The sequence below is a fragment of the Oncorhynchus mykiss genome, chromosome Y, assembly GCF_013265735.2.
Source record: "Oncorhynchus mykiss isolate Arlee chromosome Y, USDA_OmykA_1.1, whole genome shotgun sequence".
In the NCBI taxonomy this organism is placed as follows: Eukaryota; Metazoa; Chordata; class Actinopteri; order Salmoniformes; family Salmonidae; genus Oncorhynchus; species Oncorhynchus mykiss.
In genome coordinates, this window is record NC_048593.1 from 23,595,364 (window position 1) to 23,614,066 (window position 18,703).

Below are 18,703 nucleotides of genomic sequence, written 5' to 3' on the forward strand. Positions count from 1 at the left end.
TTTCCTACAGATCCACTTCAAACGGCCAAGTGAAAAGCAGCTGGCTGAGGAGGGCAGTAGATATATATATATATATATATATATATATATATGAGTGATATATGAGTGTCCTTCAGGGGGTTCTGTTGCTGTCTGGCAGTAATGTTAGCGAGGCGGATAATTCTGACAGCTGGAGAGAGAGAGTACTTTATATGAAGATAACCCACCCCACTACATTGCTGCCTGCCATAAAATGAGGGGCAGTGTCTGACAGACCAACCAAGGACAATGATATCAATCTCTACAATATACATTATCTTGGAAATATATGGTACCAAGTGGGCCAGATTAACCTGGAAAACTTTGGCTCTCGTGTGTAACTTCAAGTCTCTTTCACAGTGTTGTCATTGTCCTATCCTTCCTTGTCTCCTACTAGTATCCAGGCAGCTGTCAACTCCCACTCCCTGATAACAATAGTGGTCAGGTATCCTTTGGTCAGTCTGTGGGCCAGCCCTGACTCAGCACTTTATTAATAGTGCTTATCGAGATCCTATACCCCAAAACTAACTGCATCAAACACACACACACACACACACACACACACACACACACACACACACACACACACACACACACACACACACACACACACACACACACACACACACACACACACACACACACACACACACACACAAGCCAGAAGTACTTTCAGTTCGGTTTACAATAAAAACCTACAGCAATAATGACAGTATTGACTAACCCAATAACTGTGTCAGTATTTCATGAGTTGAAAATGAGTGTTTCATTCATTTAATTTAATTACTCATTTATTTAATAAAAGGTAGTTTATGGACAGAGTTATATCTAGAAATGTGTAGTTACATCACATTGTTGCAACAAAAAAAAGACAACTCTTTCTTTATTGACATCGCTTATAGCCTGATATCTGTAGGCATACTTACTGCATCTAAAAGGGAAGTGAAAGGAGTTGAACGCCCCTCTGACTCATCATCAGACATGTTTACACAGCAGTGCAATAGGCTTTCTTGCCTGACGTAACTGAGAGAGGAAGTAGCTGTTTTCCTCTGTCTTGACCATATTCTGAAATAAAAATTTTCTGAGCATTTCTGCCATATTCAAGCAGGACGTAAAACAGATGCTGTGGATTTCACCAATCCTAATACAGAGTCCAGTATTCATTTGAACAGGAACAATAATTGGTAAAGTGTCAATGTCTAAAATTACACAATTCAGGTTATTTTTTACGTGACTTTAATGATGGAATAGGTTTTGATATTATGTGACTACAACTGTATGTTCTCCATCTCCCCAGTATTCCCTCCCAATGCTAAAAGGGTTTCTGTCTACAACTCTTCATCTCTGCTTAGAGACCAATACATCAATTCACCCCTCAGAGCAGGGAAAGGAAATAACACCTTCTTCATACATTAATGACAAAATATTGATGAGTGCATGTGGGCAAATGCCAAAGCCTGTGAGTCAAAACAAGGTTTGCCATTTAAATGCTTGTCTAGTTATTCAAATGTCTTGATAAGTGCGCTCTCTATTGGACATTCTAAGCTCCTACACTATGAGACACAAAAAGCATTTGTGTTTCCTAAGTCAGCCAGATACGATGCAGTAGGGATGACCGGGGATGTTCCCTTGATAAGTGCGTGAATTAGACAATTTTCCTTTCCTACTAAGCATTCAAAATGTAACTTGTACATTTGAGAGTCAGGGAAAATGTAAGGAGTATAAAGTACATTATTTTGTTTAGGAATGTAGTGGAGTAAAAGTAAAAGTTGTCAAAAATATAAATAGTAAAGTAAAGCAGAGATACCCCTCCCAAAATGACTTAAGTAAGTAGTACTTTCTAGTATTTTTACTTAAATACTTTACACCACTGGTATTTAGAGAGTTGGGCCAATGTGGTTACTGCATTATGATGCATTTACATGACACTCCAACATTATATGGCAGCCATGATAGCTCCCTATAAATATTACATGGGGAATATTTAAACAATGTTACTGTATGTACAGTCGTGGCCAAAAGTTTTGAGAATGACACAAATATTAATTTTCACAAAGTCTGCTGCCTCAGTTTGTATGATGGCAATTTGCATATACTCCAGAATGTTATGAAGAGAGATCAGATGAATTGCAATTAATTGCAAAGTCCCTCTTTGCCATGCAAATGAACTGAATCCCCAAAAAACATTTCCACTACATTTCAGCCCTGCCACAAAGGACCAGCTGACATCATGCCAGTGATTCTCTCGTTAACACAGGTGTGAGTGTTGACGAGGACACGGCTGGAGATCACTCTGTCATGCTGATTGAGTTTCAATAACAGACTGGAAGCTTCAAAAGGCCGGTGGTGCTCAGAATCATTGTTCTTCCTCTGTTAACCACGGTTACCTGGAAGGAAACATGTGCTGTCGTCATTGCTTTGCACAAAGAGGGCTTCACAGGCAAGGATATTGCTGCCAGTAAGATTGCACCTAAATCAACCATTTATCGGATCATCAAGAGCTTCAAGGAGAGAGGTTAAATTGTTGTGAAGAGGGCTTCAGGGCGCCCAAGAAAGTCCAGCAAGCGCCAGGACCGTCTCCTAAAGTTGATTCAGCTGCGGGATCGGGGCACCACCAGTACAGAGCTTGCTCAGGAATGGCAGCAGGCTGGTGTGAGTGCATCTGCACGCACAGTGAGGCGAAGACTTTTGGAGGATGGCCTGGTGTCAAGAAGGGCAGCAAAGAAGCCACTTCTCTCCAGGAAAAACATCAGGGACAGACTGATATTCTGCAAAAGGTACAGGGATTGGACTGCTGAGGACTGGGGTAAAGACATTTTCTCTGATGAATCCCCTTTCCGATTGTTTGGAGCACCCGGAAAAAATCTTGTCCGGAGAAGACAAGGTGAGCACTACCATCAGTCCTGTGTCATGCTAACAGTAAAGCATCCTGAGACGATTCATGTGTGGGGTTGCTTCTCAGCCAAAGGAGTGGGTTCACTCACAATTTTGCCTAAGAACACAGCCATGAATAAGGAATGGTACCAACACATCCTCCGAGAGCAACTTCTCCCAACCATCCAGGATCAGTTTGGTGACGAACAAGGCATTTTCCAGCACTTTGCCATAAGACAAAATGGCAAAGTGCCAGCACTGGAGCACTTTGCCATAAGACAAAAGTGATAACTAAGTGGCTCGGGGAACAAAACATCTACATTTTGGGTCCATGGCCAGGAAACTCTCCAGACTTTAATCCCATTGAGAACTTGTGGTCAATCCTCAAGAGGCAGGTGGACAAACAAAAACCCACACATTCGGACAAACTCTAAGCATTGATTATGCAAGAATGGGCTGCCATCAGTCAGGATGTGGCCCAGAAGTTAATTGACAGCATGCCAGAGCGGATTGCAGAGGTCTTGAAAAAGAAGGGTCAACACTGCAAATATTGACTCTTTGCATCAACTTCATGTAATTGTCAATAAAAGCCTTTGACACTTATGAAATGCTCGGTCTAAAGCTGTTAAATATATGGCTCTGGACACCAGGTGTCGCTGTTACATTCGGCACGTCATATCCGTGTACAGCCACACCAGAGTCGACGAGAGCAAGGACAAAGATATTTATAATTAACCCAAGATAGTAAATCTGTGTCGTTTATAGCGGGAGAAAATGAAGCACAGGGGATTGAACAAGCAAGGAGGTGGCCAAAGCCATGCACAAGCTAGTTAGATCCTATTGGCGCGTTGTAGAATATATTTGCATATTTCGTTTAGGGAATGCCTACTCTGTGAAGTGCGCGTGTGCACAAACTCAATTCAACCTTGCACTCCTTCTGAACAACGCATTTTTTTTACGTGTGGAGTCTATACCTAGTGCCCTGTATTCATAACACATTATAGTTTTGAGAACAGTAAATCTATTGAGAGCAAATGTTTAATCGATGAGAAAATTAGCAGAATCTCGGTCCAGTTTCAACTAGTTCCGTCCTCTCCCACTACTCGCGACTGCACTTCCTCTCACTACCATATTTGGTGGTGAGAAAACGTTCTAAACGGATGCTTCAGCTTTATAGCCACTGTGGCGTGTCTGGGTTACCCCTTCTGTCTGTGGCAAGGAATTTCATTTTCAGGCCGGGTAGGTTGCCCACCAACAACATAAGTGAACGGGAAAATAGAATAAGAATAGGCAGCACAATCGCCAGCCATCCTTTGAAGCAACGTAATCTTTCGGAAATAAATCGTCATTATTGATCACAATAAATAATAACAAGTAAAATCGGTGAGTTATGAATGTATGTGTGCACTGTTTTGCAGGGACTTCACCAACTGCTCAGTTTTATTGTTGCTTTGTTCTGTGCAGCAGCCATTTTTAATCGCCTTGTCCTATAGTCATCGCCGCCTTCCGTGGTCCTGAAATTTGGCAAACTGCTCAAATAATGGTTCGTTTGTGCACTACTGTTACCTGAAAGTGAAGGGTTTCATGTGTTCTCTAAAACGCCAAATTTCTGAATTTTCTGGGATTTGTTTTTGGAATTCCAGACAGGAACTTCAGTTGATTGGCCGTCTTGAAATCGTAGCTAGCTAACTTGACATCTAGCTAAACCAGTTTGGTGTCAATGTTATTATTTTGACTAAATGGTTAGTTATTATATCAATACTTAATCATGGTGGTTTTGATTAAGAACTAATGGCCATTTCAATTTGTTTCCCCACGAACTCGCAGACAAAATACGCAATCAATGTTTACATACTCAGTGATACTAGGCAGACTACCAAGCGCGTACTACTAGCTAGCTAATTCAGCAGAGATGGCTACTGTCAAATTTGACTTGTCAGTGGTTTAAACCCCTCTGAACTAATATTGCATAGGTAACGAGTATCAACAATGTTTTACAATAGCTAGTTAGAATACGCAGAAAATGGTTAGCTAGCAAACGAATAATGGTTTAGCCACTTAACACAGCAAACAGGCCTTTGTGGTTAGGTAGCTGTGTTCCTACGTTTTTATTCTTAAATTCTGTTGCTATTAACCCGTTTTGTTTCTGATTTATTTGTATTCCCTTTGAAAATATTTGTGACTGCTAGCTTTTCTTGCATAACCACTTTAGTGCACAAACAACAGCTAGATAGTAGCTAGGCTATAGAAATGTCCTTCTGTTTGTAGGCTAACTCAGGGGTTCTCCAACTTTCTGGCATCGGGGACCCCTTTTGTGATAAGAAATTAATCAAATACCCCTTCATAATCAAGTTGATAGAAAAATAGCATACAATAAGCAACATTTTTAAGGCCAGCCACTTGAGTCTTGGCATCAGAGAATGTTGCTGTTTTCAAGAGAAGTTCCTGCAATTTAAAAAAAATAATCATGGGGCAAGTTGTTATTGTTGCCGTTTCTAAATTAATATCCGGCAATTCTACACATTTTGTCATGGGGCAGAGAGATTATTTGTTGTTGCAGCTTTTACGCTAATATCCTGCAATATTACACATTTTGCTACTAGGTAGAGAACTTTAAACTTAAATTACACTGCATTTATGTGAAGGGGGGGAGGGTATTGCGTTGAAAAACTGATAATTGGTGGAGTACTGTAGATACCAATATCCCTGTAATCCTACCAAGCCCATGTTGTCCAGGGTTAAGAAATTGGAGATTAATATTAGGGTCGTTTCACCAATTCTGTGCCCTTTTCAGAAGTGTGACTTGCTATAAAAAAAATAAAACAACTTTTAACATTATTTCATGAAGAGAATGTTCAACTTAATAAACGTGTTCCTACCTGGAGGTTAATTCAAATAAAAAAACAATATAGTAAGTGCCAAATAAAATAACAGGGTTGATTTCTTAAATCAGCCATAGATCCTCTTGTGACAGGGGGAATGGAAGTTTTTGCAAACCTTTTTGTGCAACAGGGAGTGGTGGCAATTGAATGGGAGCTACACAAAAAAAGTGAAATTAAAACATTTCTAGTCTGTCTATGGTTAACAGGGTTGACTTATGCTCGACCTGCTAATTTTTCCTCCGCATTTAATTTTTTTTTTAAAACAAAGTTCGGGTGTCCCGCCTAAAATCTTCGTCCACCAAGAGTCGTCTGTTCTTTTGAGCAATCTAGTACCCGTTGTCTCTCCTCCCTGCTGCAGCGACCACCACAGAACATCAGTGTTTGTCGTCCTGACCGTGTTGCTAAAGCTGCAACATAATTACAGCCATTTCTGACTGAAAAGTCTTGCTACCAAAATCCCTAATTTGTTTCTGAAAAACTTCCCCTATTCCCTCAACACTTGCTCTCATCGCATGCACGTGACCAAAGACCTATTTGCACGGGACTAGAGAACGCTGGCTATGTAATTATTACTAAAATGTCCGTTATTCCAGAAGACGTTTCGGATGGGATTAGGTTTTTCCAAACTGCCCACTGTAATTCTTATTTTTGTTCAATAAATTGACAGTTATGACATAAGCCTGGAGGTTTTTATTCTAGGCGTGAAGATACAGTATTTCAACATGTCCAGGTGATAGGGCCACTGGTAACACGAGCTTGGTTTCGTCGCCATTATATTTTGAGGTAGTGTGATCCGCAGTACGTCCTAAATGCCCCCCAGCCTTCAAATGTCACCTAAACGGTGCAATTGCGCTTGAGATGTGTTTTAAGGGTATTGTAATTAAAGCTATGGCTAAGAAAGTTAACTTATAATTGCCAAATGTTTAGGTCAGTTGTATGCTGCTTTGTGATCTATTAACAGCAAGGTTTGCATTAAATAGGCTCTATTTTTTTACTGATGTATTTTGCAATATTCAATTCATACGCACAAAACATGTAAGCAAAAGCATTCACTGAAAGTCGATAAGCTACATGTAGGCCATACATATAGCTTATGTGCAGCATTTAGTTCAATTTATCGAATCAGTTATTCTTGCAGAAACCACAAGCAACACCTACCTGTCAAATGTATAAATAATCTCTCAAAACACAGGGATGTCGATTTAGCAAAGGACTAGTTTTATCAGAGGACCCCAAGAACATTGAAGGTCCCCAAGAACACAGTGGCCTCCAATAGGTTATTCTGGCTGGAATTGTTACTCTCCTGCCATGTAAAAATGACAGATTTTGTGCTTGTGCACAGAATTACATTACTCGACCTCCAGTGAAACTAATCCTGTCTGAATAGGGCCTGACCTATAGCATATCATAATCACATCGACAAACTCTGAACACCGTGACAGCAAGATGGATGCAGAGGATGTGACAAATAAACCTGAAACTGGGGACTGTTTTACTGGCTGCTCAGGAGGTAAAGGGAAATTCAGATGGGTGGATAAAATGTGACTAGTTGTGGGAAATACTAGGGATCAAGAAAAGGAATGTAAGGGGCATGCGCTGCGTGCATATTATGTGTGCTGAAAAGATTACAATAGCATTTTTCTGACTGGTAAAATAAAATTAAAAAAACATGAATTATGAGCGTACCAGAGAGTCTTGAAGTTTTTTTGCTAAGCCTTTGTTACAGCAAGAACAGTCGCTTTCATTCGGGAATACAATTTCTCTAATGGAATGGTTTATTTGTTTCAGCTAGTTATTCAAGGCTCGCTTAACTTTTATTTAAAAACTAAAATGCTTGATTGCATTTCAAATAATGAGTGACTCGTATGCTGTGTGATGACATGAACGAATTAATGAATGATTGATACAGTAGCCTATATAAGTATTGAAATATAGGCCTGATTTAAGTTGCGGTATTAACACTAAAAAGCTTGTATGCGCTCTTGTGCCTACAGCTCAATGGTGGTTATGCAAGGCTGCTATAATAAGCCTACTAATGATAATGACATTACTTATGATCATAACAGTAAAATAACGATAAGGGGATCAAGAAAAAGGAGCATTATTAAAAATAGTTTTCTGAAAATGTGGAAGTGAAAATAGCACACAAAAAATGTATGATAGCAGAGGCAGTTCTAATTAAAAAAAGTGTAAAGCCTTTTTTACAGCAAAGCTGTGAAATTGTTTACTTGGTATGTTGCGTCAGGCTTGGTGCTCACGGAATCAGTAGGCCATTAAACAAAACTCAAAACAGGCAACAGAAACAGGATCTGTCTTATTTCTGTAAATACAGTGCCTTCGGAAAGTATTCAGACCCCTTAACTTTTTCAGATAAAAAAAAATATGTTTTTTTAACGTTACAGCCGAATTCTAAAATGCATTAAATAAAAACAATTTGACAGCAGTCTACGCACTACCCCATAATGACAAAATGAAAAACGGGTTTTTAGAAGTTTTTGCAAAGTTATTAAAAATGAAAAACGTAATAGTAAGTATAATAATAATAATAAATATTCAGACCCTTTGCTATGAGACTTGAAATTGAGTTCAGGTGCATCCTGTTTCCATTGATCATCCTTGAGATGTTTCTACAACGTGATTGGAGTCCACTTGTGGTAAATTCAATTGATTGGATATTATTTTGAAAGGCACACGCCTGTCTATATAAGGTCCCACAGTTGACAGTCCATGTCAGAGCAAAATCCAAGCCATCAGGTCGAAGGAATTGTCCGTAGTGGTTTGAGACAGGGTTGTGTCGAGGCACAGATCTGGGGAAGGGCACCAAAACATTACAAATAAAATGTTCTTAGTCACATGCGCCAAATACAACGAATACACCTTACAGTGAAATGCTTACTTATGAGCCCCTAACCGACAGTGCAGTTTAAAAAAATACAGATAAGAATAAGAGAGAAAAGTAACAAGTAATTAACCTGTCTAGGACTGGCGTAACCCCTCGCCAACAGCCAATGAAATTACAGGGCGCCAAATACAAATCAACAAAAATCTCAATCAAATTTCTCAAACATACAAGTATTAGGCACAATTTTTAAAGATAAAATCCTCGTTAATCCAGTCACATTGTCTGATTTCAAAAATGCTTTACAGCGTAAGCTCCACAAACGATTGTTAGGTCACCACCAACTCACAGAAAAACCCAGCCATTATTCCAGCCAAAGAGGGGAGTCACAAAAAGCACAAATAGAGATAAAATTAATCACGAACCTTTGATGATCTTCATCAGATGACACTCATAGGACTTCATGTTACACAATGCATGTATGTTTTGTTGGGTAAAGTTCATATTTATATCCAAAAATTGTATTTTACATTTGCGTGTTATGTTCAGTAGTTCCAAAACATGCAGTGTTATTGCAGAGAGCCACATGAATTCACAGAAATACTCATTATAAATGTTGAGTGTTATGCATGGAACTTTAGATACACCTCTCCTTAATGCAACCGCTGTGTCAGATTTCAAACTAACTTTACGGGAAAAGCATAATCTGAGAACAGCGCTCAGAGCCCAAACCAGCCAACAGAAATATCCGCCATGTTGCGCAGTCAACATTTAGTCATAAATAGCATTATAAATATTCACTTACCTTTGATGATCTTCATCAGAATGCACTCCCAGGAATCGCAGTTCCACAATAAATGTTTGTTTTGTTCGATAATGTCCATCATTTATGTCCAAATAGCTTCTTTTGTTAGGGCGTTAGGTAAACAAATCCAAAAGTGCGTTCAGCTCCAGTTGGACAAAAAGTTCAAAAAGTTATATTACAGGTCGAAGAAACGTGTCAAACTAAGTATAGAGTCAAACTAAGTATAGAATCAATCTTTAGGATGTTTTTATCATAAATGTTCAGTAATGTTCCAACTGGAGAATTCCATTGTCTGTAGAAAAGCAATGGAAGGAGAGATACCTCTCATGTGAGATGCGCGTGACTGAAAACGAGGCTGCTGGCAGACCCCTTAGTCAAACAGCTCCCATCCGACCCCCCCTTCACAGGAGAAGCCTGAAACAACGTTCTAAAGAAGTCTTAGGAAGTGCAAAATAACCCATATCCCACTGTGTATTCGATAGGGGGGAGTTCAAAAACTACAAACCTCAGATTTCCCACTTCCTCTTTGGATTTTTTTCTCAGGTTTTTGCCTGCCATATGAGTTCTGTTATACTCACAGACATTCAAACAGTTTTAGAAACTTCAGAGTGTTTTCTGTCCAATACTAATAATAATATGCATATATTAGCATCTGGGACTGAGTAGGAGGCAGTTCACTCTGGGCACGCTATTCATCCAAAAGTGAAAATGCTGCCCCCTATCCCAAAAAAGTTAAAGAGCAGCAGTAAAAAATAACTATATATACACAGGGGGCTGCCGGTACAGAGTCAATGTGCGGGGGCACCCGTTACTTGAGGTAGTATGTACATGTAGGTAGCCTTAATTAAAGTGACTATGCATAGATGACAACAGAGAGTGGCAGTAGTGTGGTGGGGGCAGGCAATGCGAGTAGTCTGGGTAGCCATTTGACTCGATGTTCAGGAGTCTTATGGCTTGGGGATAGAAGCTGTTTAGAAGTATTTTGGACATAGACGTAGCGCCCCAGTACCGCTTGCCGTGTGGTAGCAAAGAGAACGGTCTATGACTAGGGTGGCTGGAGTCTTTGACAGTTTTTAGGGCCTTCCTCTGACACCGCCTGGTATAGAGGTCCTGGATGGCAGGAAGCTTGGCCCCAGTGATGTACTGGGGCGTTCACACTACTCTCTGTAGTGCCTTGCGGTCAGGCTGAGCAGTTGCCATACCAGGCAGTGATGCAACCATGCTCTTGATGGTGCAGTTGTAGAACCTTTTGAGGATCTGAGGACCCATGCCAAATCTTTTCAGTCTGCTGAGGGGGAATAGGTTTTGTCGTGCCCGCTTCATGACTGTCATGGTGTGCTTGGATCATGTTAGTTTGTTGGTGATGTGGACACCAAGGAACTTGAAGCTCTCAACCTGCTCCACTGCAGCCCCGTCGATGAGATTGGTGGCGTGCTCAGTCCTTTTTTTCCTGTAGTCCACAATCATCACCTTTGTCTTGATCAGGGTTAGGGAGAGGTTGTTGTCCTGGCACCACACGGCCAGGTCTCTGACCGCCTCCCTATAGGCTGTCTCGTTGTTGTCGGTGATCAGGCCTACCACTGTTGTCATCGGCTAATTTAATGGTGGTGTTGGAGTCATGCCTGGCCATGCAGTCATGAGTGAACAGGGAGTACAGGAGGCGGCGGAGCACGCACCCCTGAGAGGCCCCCGTGTTGAGGATCAGCGTGGCAGATGTGTTGTTACCTACCCTTACCACCTGGGGGTGGCCCGTTAGAATCCAGTTGCAGAGGGAGGTGTTTAGTCTCAGGGTCCTTAGCTTATTGATGAGCTTTGAGGGCACTATGGTGTTCAACACTGAGCTGTAGTCAATGAATAGCCTGTGAAAGGGCAGTGTGGAGTGCAATAGAGATTGCATCATCTGTGGCTCTGTTGGGGCAGTATGCAAATTGGAGTGGGTCTAGGGTTTCTGGGATGATGCTGTTGATGTGAACCATGACCTGCCTTTCAAAGCACTTCATGGCTAGAGACGTGAGTGCTACGGGTCGGTAGTCATTTAGGCAGGTTACCTTAGTGTTCTTGTGCACAGGCACAATGGTGGTCTGTTTAAAACATGTTGGTATTACAGACTCGGACAGGGAGAGGTTGAAAATGTCAGTGAAGACACTTGACAGTTGGTCAGTGCATGCTTGCAGTACACGTTCTGGTAATCCGTCTGACCCTATGGCCTTGTGAATGTTGACCTGTCTAAAGATCTTATTCACAGCGGCTGCGGAGGACGTGATCACATAGTCTTCCGGTACAGCTGGTGCTCTCATGCATGTTTTTAGTGTTATTTGCCTCGAAGCGAGCATAGTTTAGCTTGTCTGGTAGGCTCGTGTCACTGGGCAGCTCTCGGCTGAGCTTCCCTTTAGTCTGTAATGGTTTGCAGGCTCTGCCACATCCGACAAGCTCCGAAGCCGGTGTAGTACGACTCTTAGTCCTGTATTGATGTTTTGCCTGTTTGATGGATCTTCAGAGGGCATAGCAGGATTTCTTATAAACTTATAAACTTCCTGGTTAGAGTCCTTCTCCTTGAAAGTGTCAGCTCTAGGTTTTAGCTTATTGCAGATGCTGCCTGTAATCCATGTCTTCTGGTTGGGGTATGTATGTACGGTCACTGGGGGGGTGTCATCGATGCACATATTGTTGAAGCCAATGACAGATGTGGTGTACTCCTCAATGCCATTGGAGGAATCCCGGAACATATTCCCGTCTGTGCTAGCAAAACAATCCTGTAGCTTAGCATCTGCTTCATCTGACCATTTTTTTTATTGATCTGGTTACTGGTGCTTCCTGCTTTAATTTTTGCTTGTAAGCAGGATTCAGGAGGATGGAATTATGGTCAGATTTGCCAAATGGAGGGCGAGGGAGAGGTTTGAATGCGTCTCTGTGTGGAGTATAGGTGGTCCAGAGTTCTTTTCCCCCTGGTTGCACATTTTAACATTTACGAAGCATTGAAGGTCCCCAAGAACACAGTGGCCTCCATCATTTTTAAATGGAAGAAGTTTGGAACTACCAAGACTCTTCCTAGAGCTGGTTGCCTGGCCAAACTGAGCAATCGCGGGGAGAAGGGCCTTGGTCAGGGAGGTGACCAAGAACCCGATGGTCACTCTGGTAGAGCTCTGGAGTTGCTCTGTGGAGATAGAACCTTCCAGAAGGATAACCTTCTCTGCATTTTTCCACCATTCAGGCTTTTATAGTAGTGGCCAGGCAGAAGCCACTCCTCAGTAAAAGGCACAAGAAACCCCTCTTGGAGTTTGCCAAAAGTCACCCAAAAACTCGCAGACTATGAGAAACAAGATTATATTGTCTGATGAAACCAATATTGAACCCTTTGACCTGGATGCCAAGTATCACGTCTTGAGGAAACCTGGCACCATCCCTACGGTGAAGCATGGTGGTGGCAGAATCATGCTGTGGCAATGTTTTTCAGTGGCAGGGACTGGGAGACTAGTCAGGATCGAGGCAAAGATGCACGGCGCAGAGTACAGAGATCCTTGATGAAAACCTGCTCTAGAGCTCTCAGGAACTCAGACTGGGGCAAAGATTCACCTTCCAACAGGACAACAACCCTAAGCACACAGCCAAGACAACACAGGCGTGGCTTTGGGACAAGTCTCTGAATGTCCTTGAGTGGCCCGGACTTAAACCTGATCAAACATCTCTGGGGAGACCTGAAAATAGCTGTGCAGCAATACTCTCCATCCAACCTGATGGCTTGAGAGGATCTGTAGAGAAGCTTGGGAGATACTCCCCAAATACAGGTGTGCCAAGCTTGTAGCGTCATACCCAAGGAGACTTGAGGCTTTAATCGCTCTCAAAGGTGCTTCAACAAAGTACTGAGTAAAGGGTCTGAATAGTTATGTAAATGTGATGTTCCAGTGTATTTTTTTTTTATACATTTGCAAAAATGTCTAAACCTGCTTTTGCTTTGTCTTTATGGGGTAATCATTTTTAGAACAAGGCTTCAACCTAACAAAATGTGGAGAAAGTCAAAGTGGTCTGAATACTTTGATTTATAAAGCCAGGCACATTTTACAGTTCGGCTATTGATTATAGGCCTAATTAGGTTGGTTTCTTCCCTCCTTGCTTTTCTTAGACAATAGGGCAAGGGCTGTTTTCTCATCTCTTCAATCTGCTGCTGCCTTGGCGCATTGTTCTCAACACAAGGTTAACTTTGTTTCTGAACAGCACACAGTGACTACTATCCAACACGGGAGAAACACACTTGCTTTAAAATATATTTCTTTATTAGTGTTGCTCCATTGTTCTTATGTAATATCACCATATACAATTTCAGTAGCATCTGTCTTAGACTGTGCCTCCGAAATGGATCAGTCAACTCCGACCAAAGCCTATCAGACTGGTGTCTTGTACATCATGATACTTTTTTCTATTTAATAAAAAAAAAAAAATAATGTTTTGCTACTCCTCGGGCAAAAGAAATCTTGGTCGACCAAACAATCGACCAGTCGACTAATAGGTCAGCCCTAATAGGAAGGAATGGGGTAGATCAGGCACATTTCTCAAATGTTCAGAAAATGTTAGCTGTGTCCGCTCATTGCAAAAATATCACCGTAAATGCAGTGCACTCGTTGAGCACTGTATTGAGATGATGCGACGTCAGTGTTTTCCCTATATTCATTTAGCAGCTGCAAAAAAATATGACCAAAGTAGCAATGCTGAATCCTGAAGTGGGTTTCATGTAATGTTAAGCCTACTAAGTTACTTTTATAAGCGGTAGTAGCATCAATGTCTGGTTCGTCAGTCAGACCACTCAGCAGGCCTACCAGTATTTGAAGATTCATGTTCTTTCACATCGGGTAACACTGTTTCCAGATCACAATTTACAATAGGCCTCATCACAGTTAGGGCAGCGATACTCGTTCGTATCGTGTCAAGGAAACAACAAAGGGGATTTAGCTTCTTTCGGGAAATAAAAAGTCAGGAGACTGCTTAACAACTAAACTGATTAAATTTCCACCTTACTATTTGCATTGGACCCCCCCTTTGTTTGTATACAACTGCTACTCACTGTTTATCTATGCATAGATACTTTACAAATGACCTCGATTAACCTAAACATTGCATATGGGTAATTGAATTAAGATTGGTATGTTGACTTTTTTTTGTCACACTTTAGAATAGATTGAATAGTAATATTACGTTCTTTCCAATTCTAAGCTGGTGTGGCTTGTGTGCTAACAGTTTCCTCTTTTTTCTCTTCAGTAAAAGAAGGCACAGCAAGAGGCGCATAGAAACATTTCCATACTCGATGACATTACATCGCAATGTCCGATCGTTTGGGGCAAATAACCAAGTCCAAGGATGGGAAAAGCAAGTATTCCTCACTCAGCCTATTTGATAAGTACAAGGGAAAGTCTATAGAAACTCATAAAACCGCAGGTAAGTCATTGTCCATTCTTTTTCAAGTACTTCTGTGCAGACCTGGGTTCAAATACATCTGTATTTGTTACTTAAAGGCCCCCATCATAGGGAAATACCTCCTCTATTTCAACTTAATTTCTGTCCTATAGCAGAAATTCTCGTTTAAGTTCCACTTCCCAAGAAAGATGCAGTCTGCTAAAACATATATTCACAAATTGGGGGTGGGAACGCTGTGGTGATTTCCACATGGCGTGGAAAAATAACAACAGAGCACTAACTTCTGTCAGTGTAGCTAGCTAGCATGCTAACCTTATCTAGCAAGCAAGTATATTTTGTTGCTACACCCTATTCAAAGAATTAGCTGTCTAGGCTCTGGCTGATTCTGGAGCTGAATTTGTCATAAGCATTTAGGGAAAACTTAGCCACAGATGGCTAGGGGAAACCAGTATCTTTGACTTTGCAATCTAAGTTTTGGCATCTTCCATAAATTGTGGACGGGAAACTGCTATGGAAATAGAAAGAATAAGATGAAGCTCTGGTAATGGGGATAGCCGAACTGTTGAATGGTTTGGACTACATGTTTTTCTACATTGTAATGGTCACAATGCAACCTTGGCTGCTGGCAGGCTATCTGGCTGCGCTACAGCATTGCCAAGTTAGGGGAAAGTGAAATGATGGGCTACAATGGCTTTGCTCATGATGAACGTTGCAAATGATATGTAACAACACCCTGAGCACATCAGATGCGAAAATGACACCAATACAAATGTAACAACAGCACAAAATATAAACACATTTGTGGAATTTTCGTTATGAGATAGACACTTGTGTTTTCTAGCTGCACCAATCCAGTGGACTGTGGTCAAAACCATTCATTTAGGCGGAGTGGGGTTCCAAAATGCAATCATTGCACATGCAATTTTTTTATAATTTATTTTTTATTTTTTAAATGTACCCCCTTTTTCTTCCCAATTTCGTGGTATCCAATTGTTAGTCTTGTCTCAACGCTACAACTCCCATATGGGCTCGGGAGAGATGAAGGTCGAGAGCCATGCGTCCTCCGACACACAACCCAACCAAGCCGCACTGCTTCTTAACACAGCGTGCATCCAACCCGGAAGCCAGCCGCACCAATGTGTCGGAGGAAACACCGTACACCTAGCGACCTGTCAGCGTGCACTGCGCCCGGCCCGCAACAGGAGTCGCTAGTGCGCGATGAGACAAGGATATCCCTACCGGCCAAACCCTCCCTGACCCGGATGACGCTAGGCCAATTGTGCGTCGCCCCATGGACCTCCAGGTCGCAGCCGGCTGTGACAGAGCCTGGTCTCGAACCCAGAGTCTCTGGTGGCACAGCTAGCACTGCGATGCAGTGCCTTAGATCACTGCGCCACTGCGCCGCCTTCACATGCAATTTTACAATGTTAAAATGGTTATATATTTTTTTTTTCATACAGACTAGCTTAAAAATAAGTGAAGCTTGACTAATTATCCAATGCCTTATGATAATTTGATGGTTAAAGGTGGAGGTTCAGCAAGTTTCACTGCTATGAGACCGATGATACTTTTACATACAAGAACAAAATATTTAATTTGACATTTATTTAGCTCATCTGCACTTGATCTACTGACCGCTACGATCTACCTTCTGAGCAGGTCCTACAACGTGAATCCTAACCCTACTGTCAGGGCGGTGTCCGCTACCCATATCGCCTGGGAGCAGGGCTCGGGGCCATCCTCATGAGAGATGTTCCTGTCTCCTTGGTCAACTTCCCGCTGTTCACCCACCTCCACTGGCTGGGCCAGCCCTCTTGAGATGAATCGGCACCCTTTTACTGGGCCTTGCTCTTTGTCTGGCTGGCTCTACTGCAGCTGTGACAGTCAATCCTTGTGATGTTGTGAAAACGAGATTGCAATCTCTGAGCAAAGGGGCGAAGAGGAGAGTTACAATAGTGTGGTTGACTGTCAGTAAGATCATACGTAAGGAGGGTCCCTTCTGCCTTCCTGAAGGGAACAGGCTGCAGGGTGCTGGTCTTCGCTCCTCTTTTCAGCAATGTCCTGGTTATGTATTTTATTGGCATCGGAGAGTTCATCCTGGACCATTCACCTTTCAACTATTTGTCTGCATGAGACGACCAACCCTGCCTGGCTGTGTATGGGACTTTCGCATGTTGGATGATGATGTATCTCCGCAAATGACTGGCAGCTTTACACCAATATATGTTACAGATTAAAATACACAATTGTTGACATGTCAGAGCTTTGGAGCCAAGAAAAGACGTTATGTAGTGTGGTCTTCCTGTATGGTCTAACGGCTGTACTGCGCTTTCTCCTAGTGGGTTGCTGGCTTATTTCGTGGGCTGGGACCAATGTTTGTGCAGATGTCAGTTTTCAGAAGTGGGGACGGAGAAGTGTAGCAGTGATGCTGGCTGGGGAGTCCCCTGGTTTCCTCTGTGGGAGAGGTCGGGACCACTTTAACTAACAACTGAAGTCTTTTTCACGCTGTTATTTCATTCATTCATTAGCTGGAATTATTTTTTTTCTTCATTTAATCTGATTCGCACATGTGACTTGTTAATTTCACTGTGGACAACTGAGGCCAAAGGGCAGTCTCTGCTGTAACCAAGAAACTTGATCTTGCCACTTAGCTAGCAAGTTGGCAAATTGAGTGCCAAAATGTTTACTTCTAAGCAGTGGCATAGGCATGTGCGCCCCCCACAAAAAAATGCGTATTTAAAATCCTACCACTGAAGCCTAATTGTGTTATATCCTAAATACTTCATTCATATTTTGCAGTATATACAGTGCCTTGCGAAAGTATTCGGCCCCCTTGAACTTTGCGACCTTTTGCCACATTTCAGGCTTCAAACATAAAGATATAAAACTGTATTTTTTTGTGAAGAATCAACAACAAGTGGGACACAATCATGAAGTGGAACGACATTTATTGGATATTTCAAACTTTTTTAACAAATCAAAAACTGAAAAATTGGGCGTGCAAAATTATTCAGCCCCTTAAGTTAATACTTTGTAGCGCCACCTTTGCTGCGATTACAGCTGTAAGTCGCTTGGGGTATGTCTCTATCAGTTTTGCACATCGAGAGACTGACATTTTTTCCCATTCCTCCTTGCAAAACAGCTCGAGCTCAGTGAGGTTGGATGGAGAGCATTTGTGAACAGCAGTTTTCAGTTCTTTCCACAGATTCTCGATTGGATTCAGGTCTGGACTTTGACTTGGCCATTTTAACACCTGGATATGTTTATTTTTGAACCATTCCATTTTAGATTTTGCTTTATGTTTTGGATCATTGTCTTGTTGGAAGACAAATCTCCGTCCCAGTCTCAGGTCTTTTGCAGACTCCATCAGGTTTTCTTCCAGAATGGTCCTGTATTTGGCTCCATCCATCTTCCCATCAATTTTAACCATCTTCCCTGTCCCTGCTGAAGAAAAGCAGGCCCAAACCATGATGCTGCCACCACCATGTTTGACAGTGGGGATGGTGTGTTCAGCTGTGTTGCTTTTACGCCAAACATAACGTTTTGCATTGTTGCCAAAAAGTTCAATTTTGGTTTCATCTGACCAGAGCACCTTCTTCCACATGTTTGGTGTGTCTCCCAGGTGTCTTGTGGCAAACTTTAAACGACACTTTTTATGGATATCTTTAAGAAATGGCTTTCTTCTTGCCACTCTTCCATAAAGGCCAGATTTGTGCAATATATGACTGATTGTTGTCCTATGGACAGAGTCTCCCACCTCAGCTGTAGATCTCTGCAGTTCATCCAGAGTGATCATGGGCCTCTTGGCTGCATCTCTGATCAGTCTTCTCCTTGTATGAGCTGAAAGTTTAGAGGGACGGCCAGGTCTTGGTAGATTTG

At 41.9% G+C, this 18,703-nt stretch overlaps 1 protein-coding gene across 7 annotated transcripts in view; it reads left to right on the top strand.

Moving 5' to 3' along the window:
- Positions 1–4,078: 4,078 nt before the first annotated feature.
- The window catches only part of LOC110509829 (protein PRRC2B), a 47,615-nt gene continuing 32,990 nt past the window's right edge, over positions 4,079–18,703 (top strand). For 6 of the 7 annotated variants that reach the window (XM_021590959.2, XM_036968331.1, XM_036968336.1 and 3 more), the window contains exons 1-2: positions 4,079–4,275; positions 14,669–14,845. In XM_021590959.2, coding sequence (XP_021446634.1) covers positions 14,731–14,845 — 115 coding nt within the window. In that variant the 5' untranslated portion in view covers positions 4,079–4,275; positions 14,669–14,730. The remainder of the gene's footprint in view (positions 4,276–14,668; positions 14,846–18,703) is intronic. The other variant, XM_036968332.1, reaches the window with a different exon arrangement.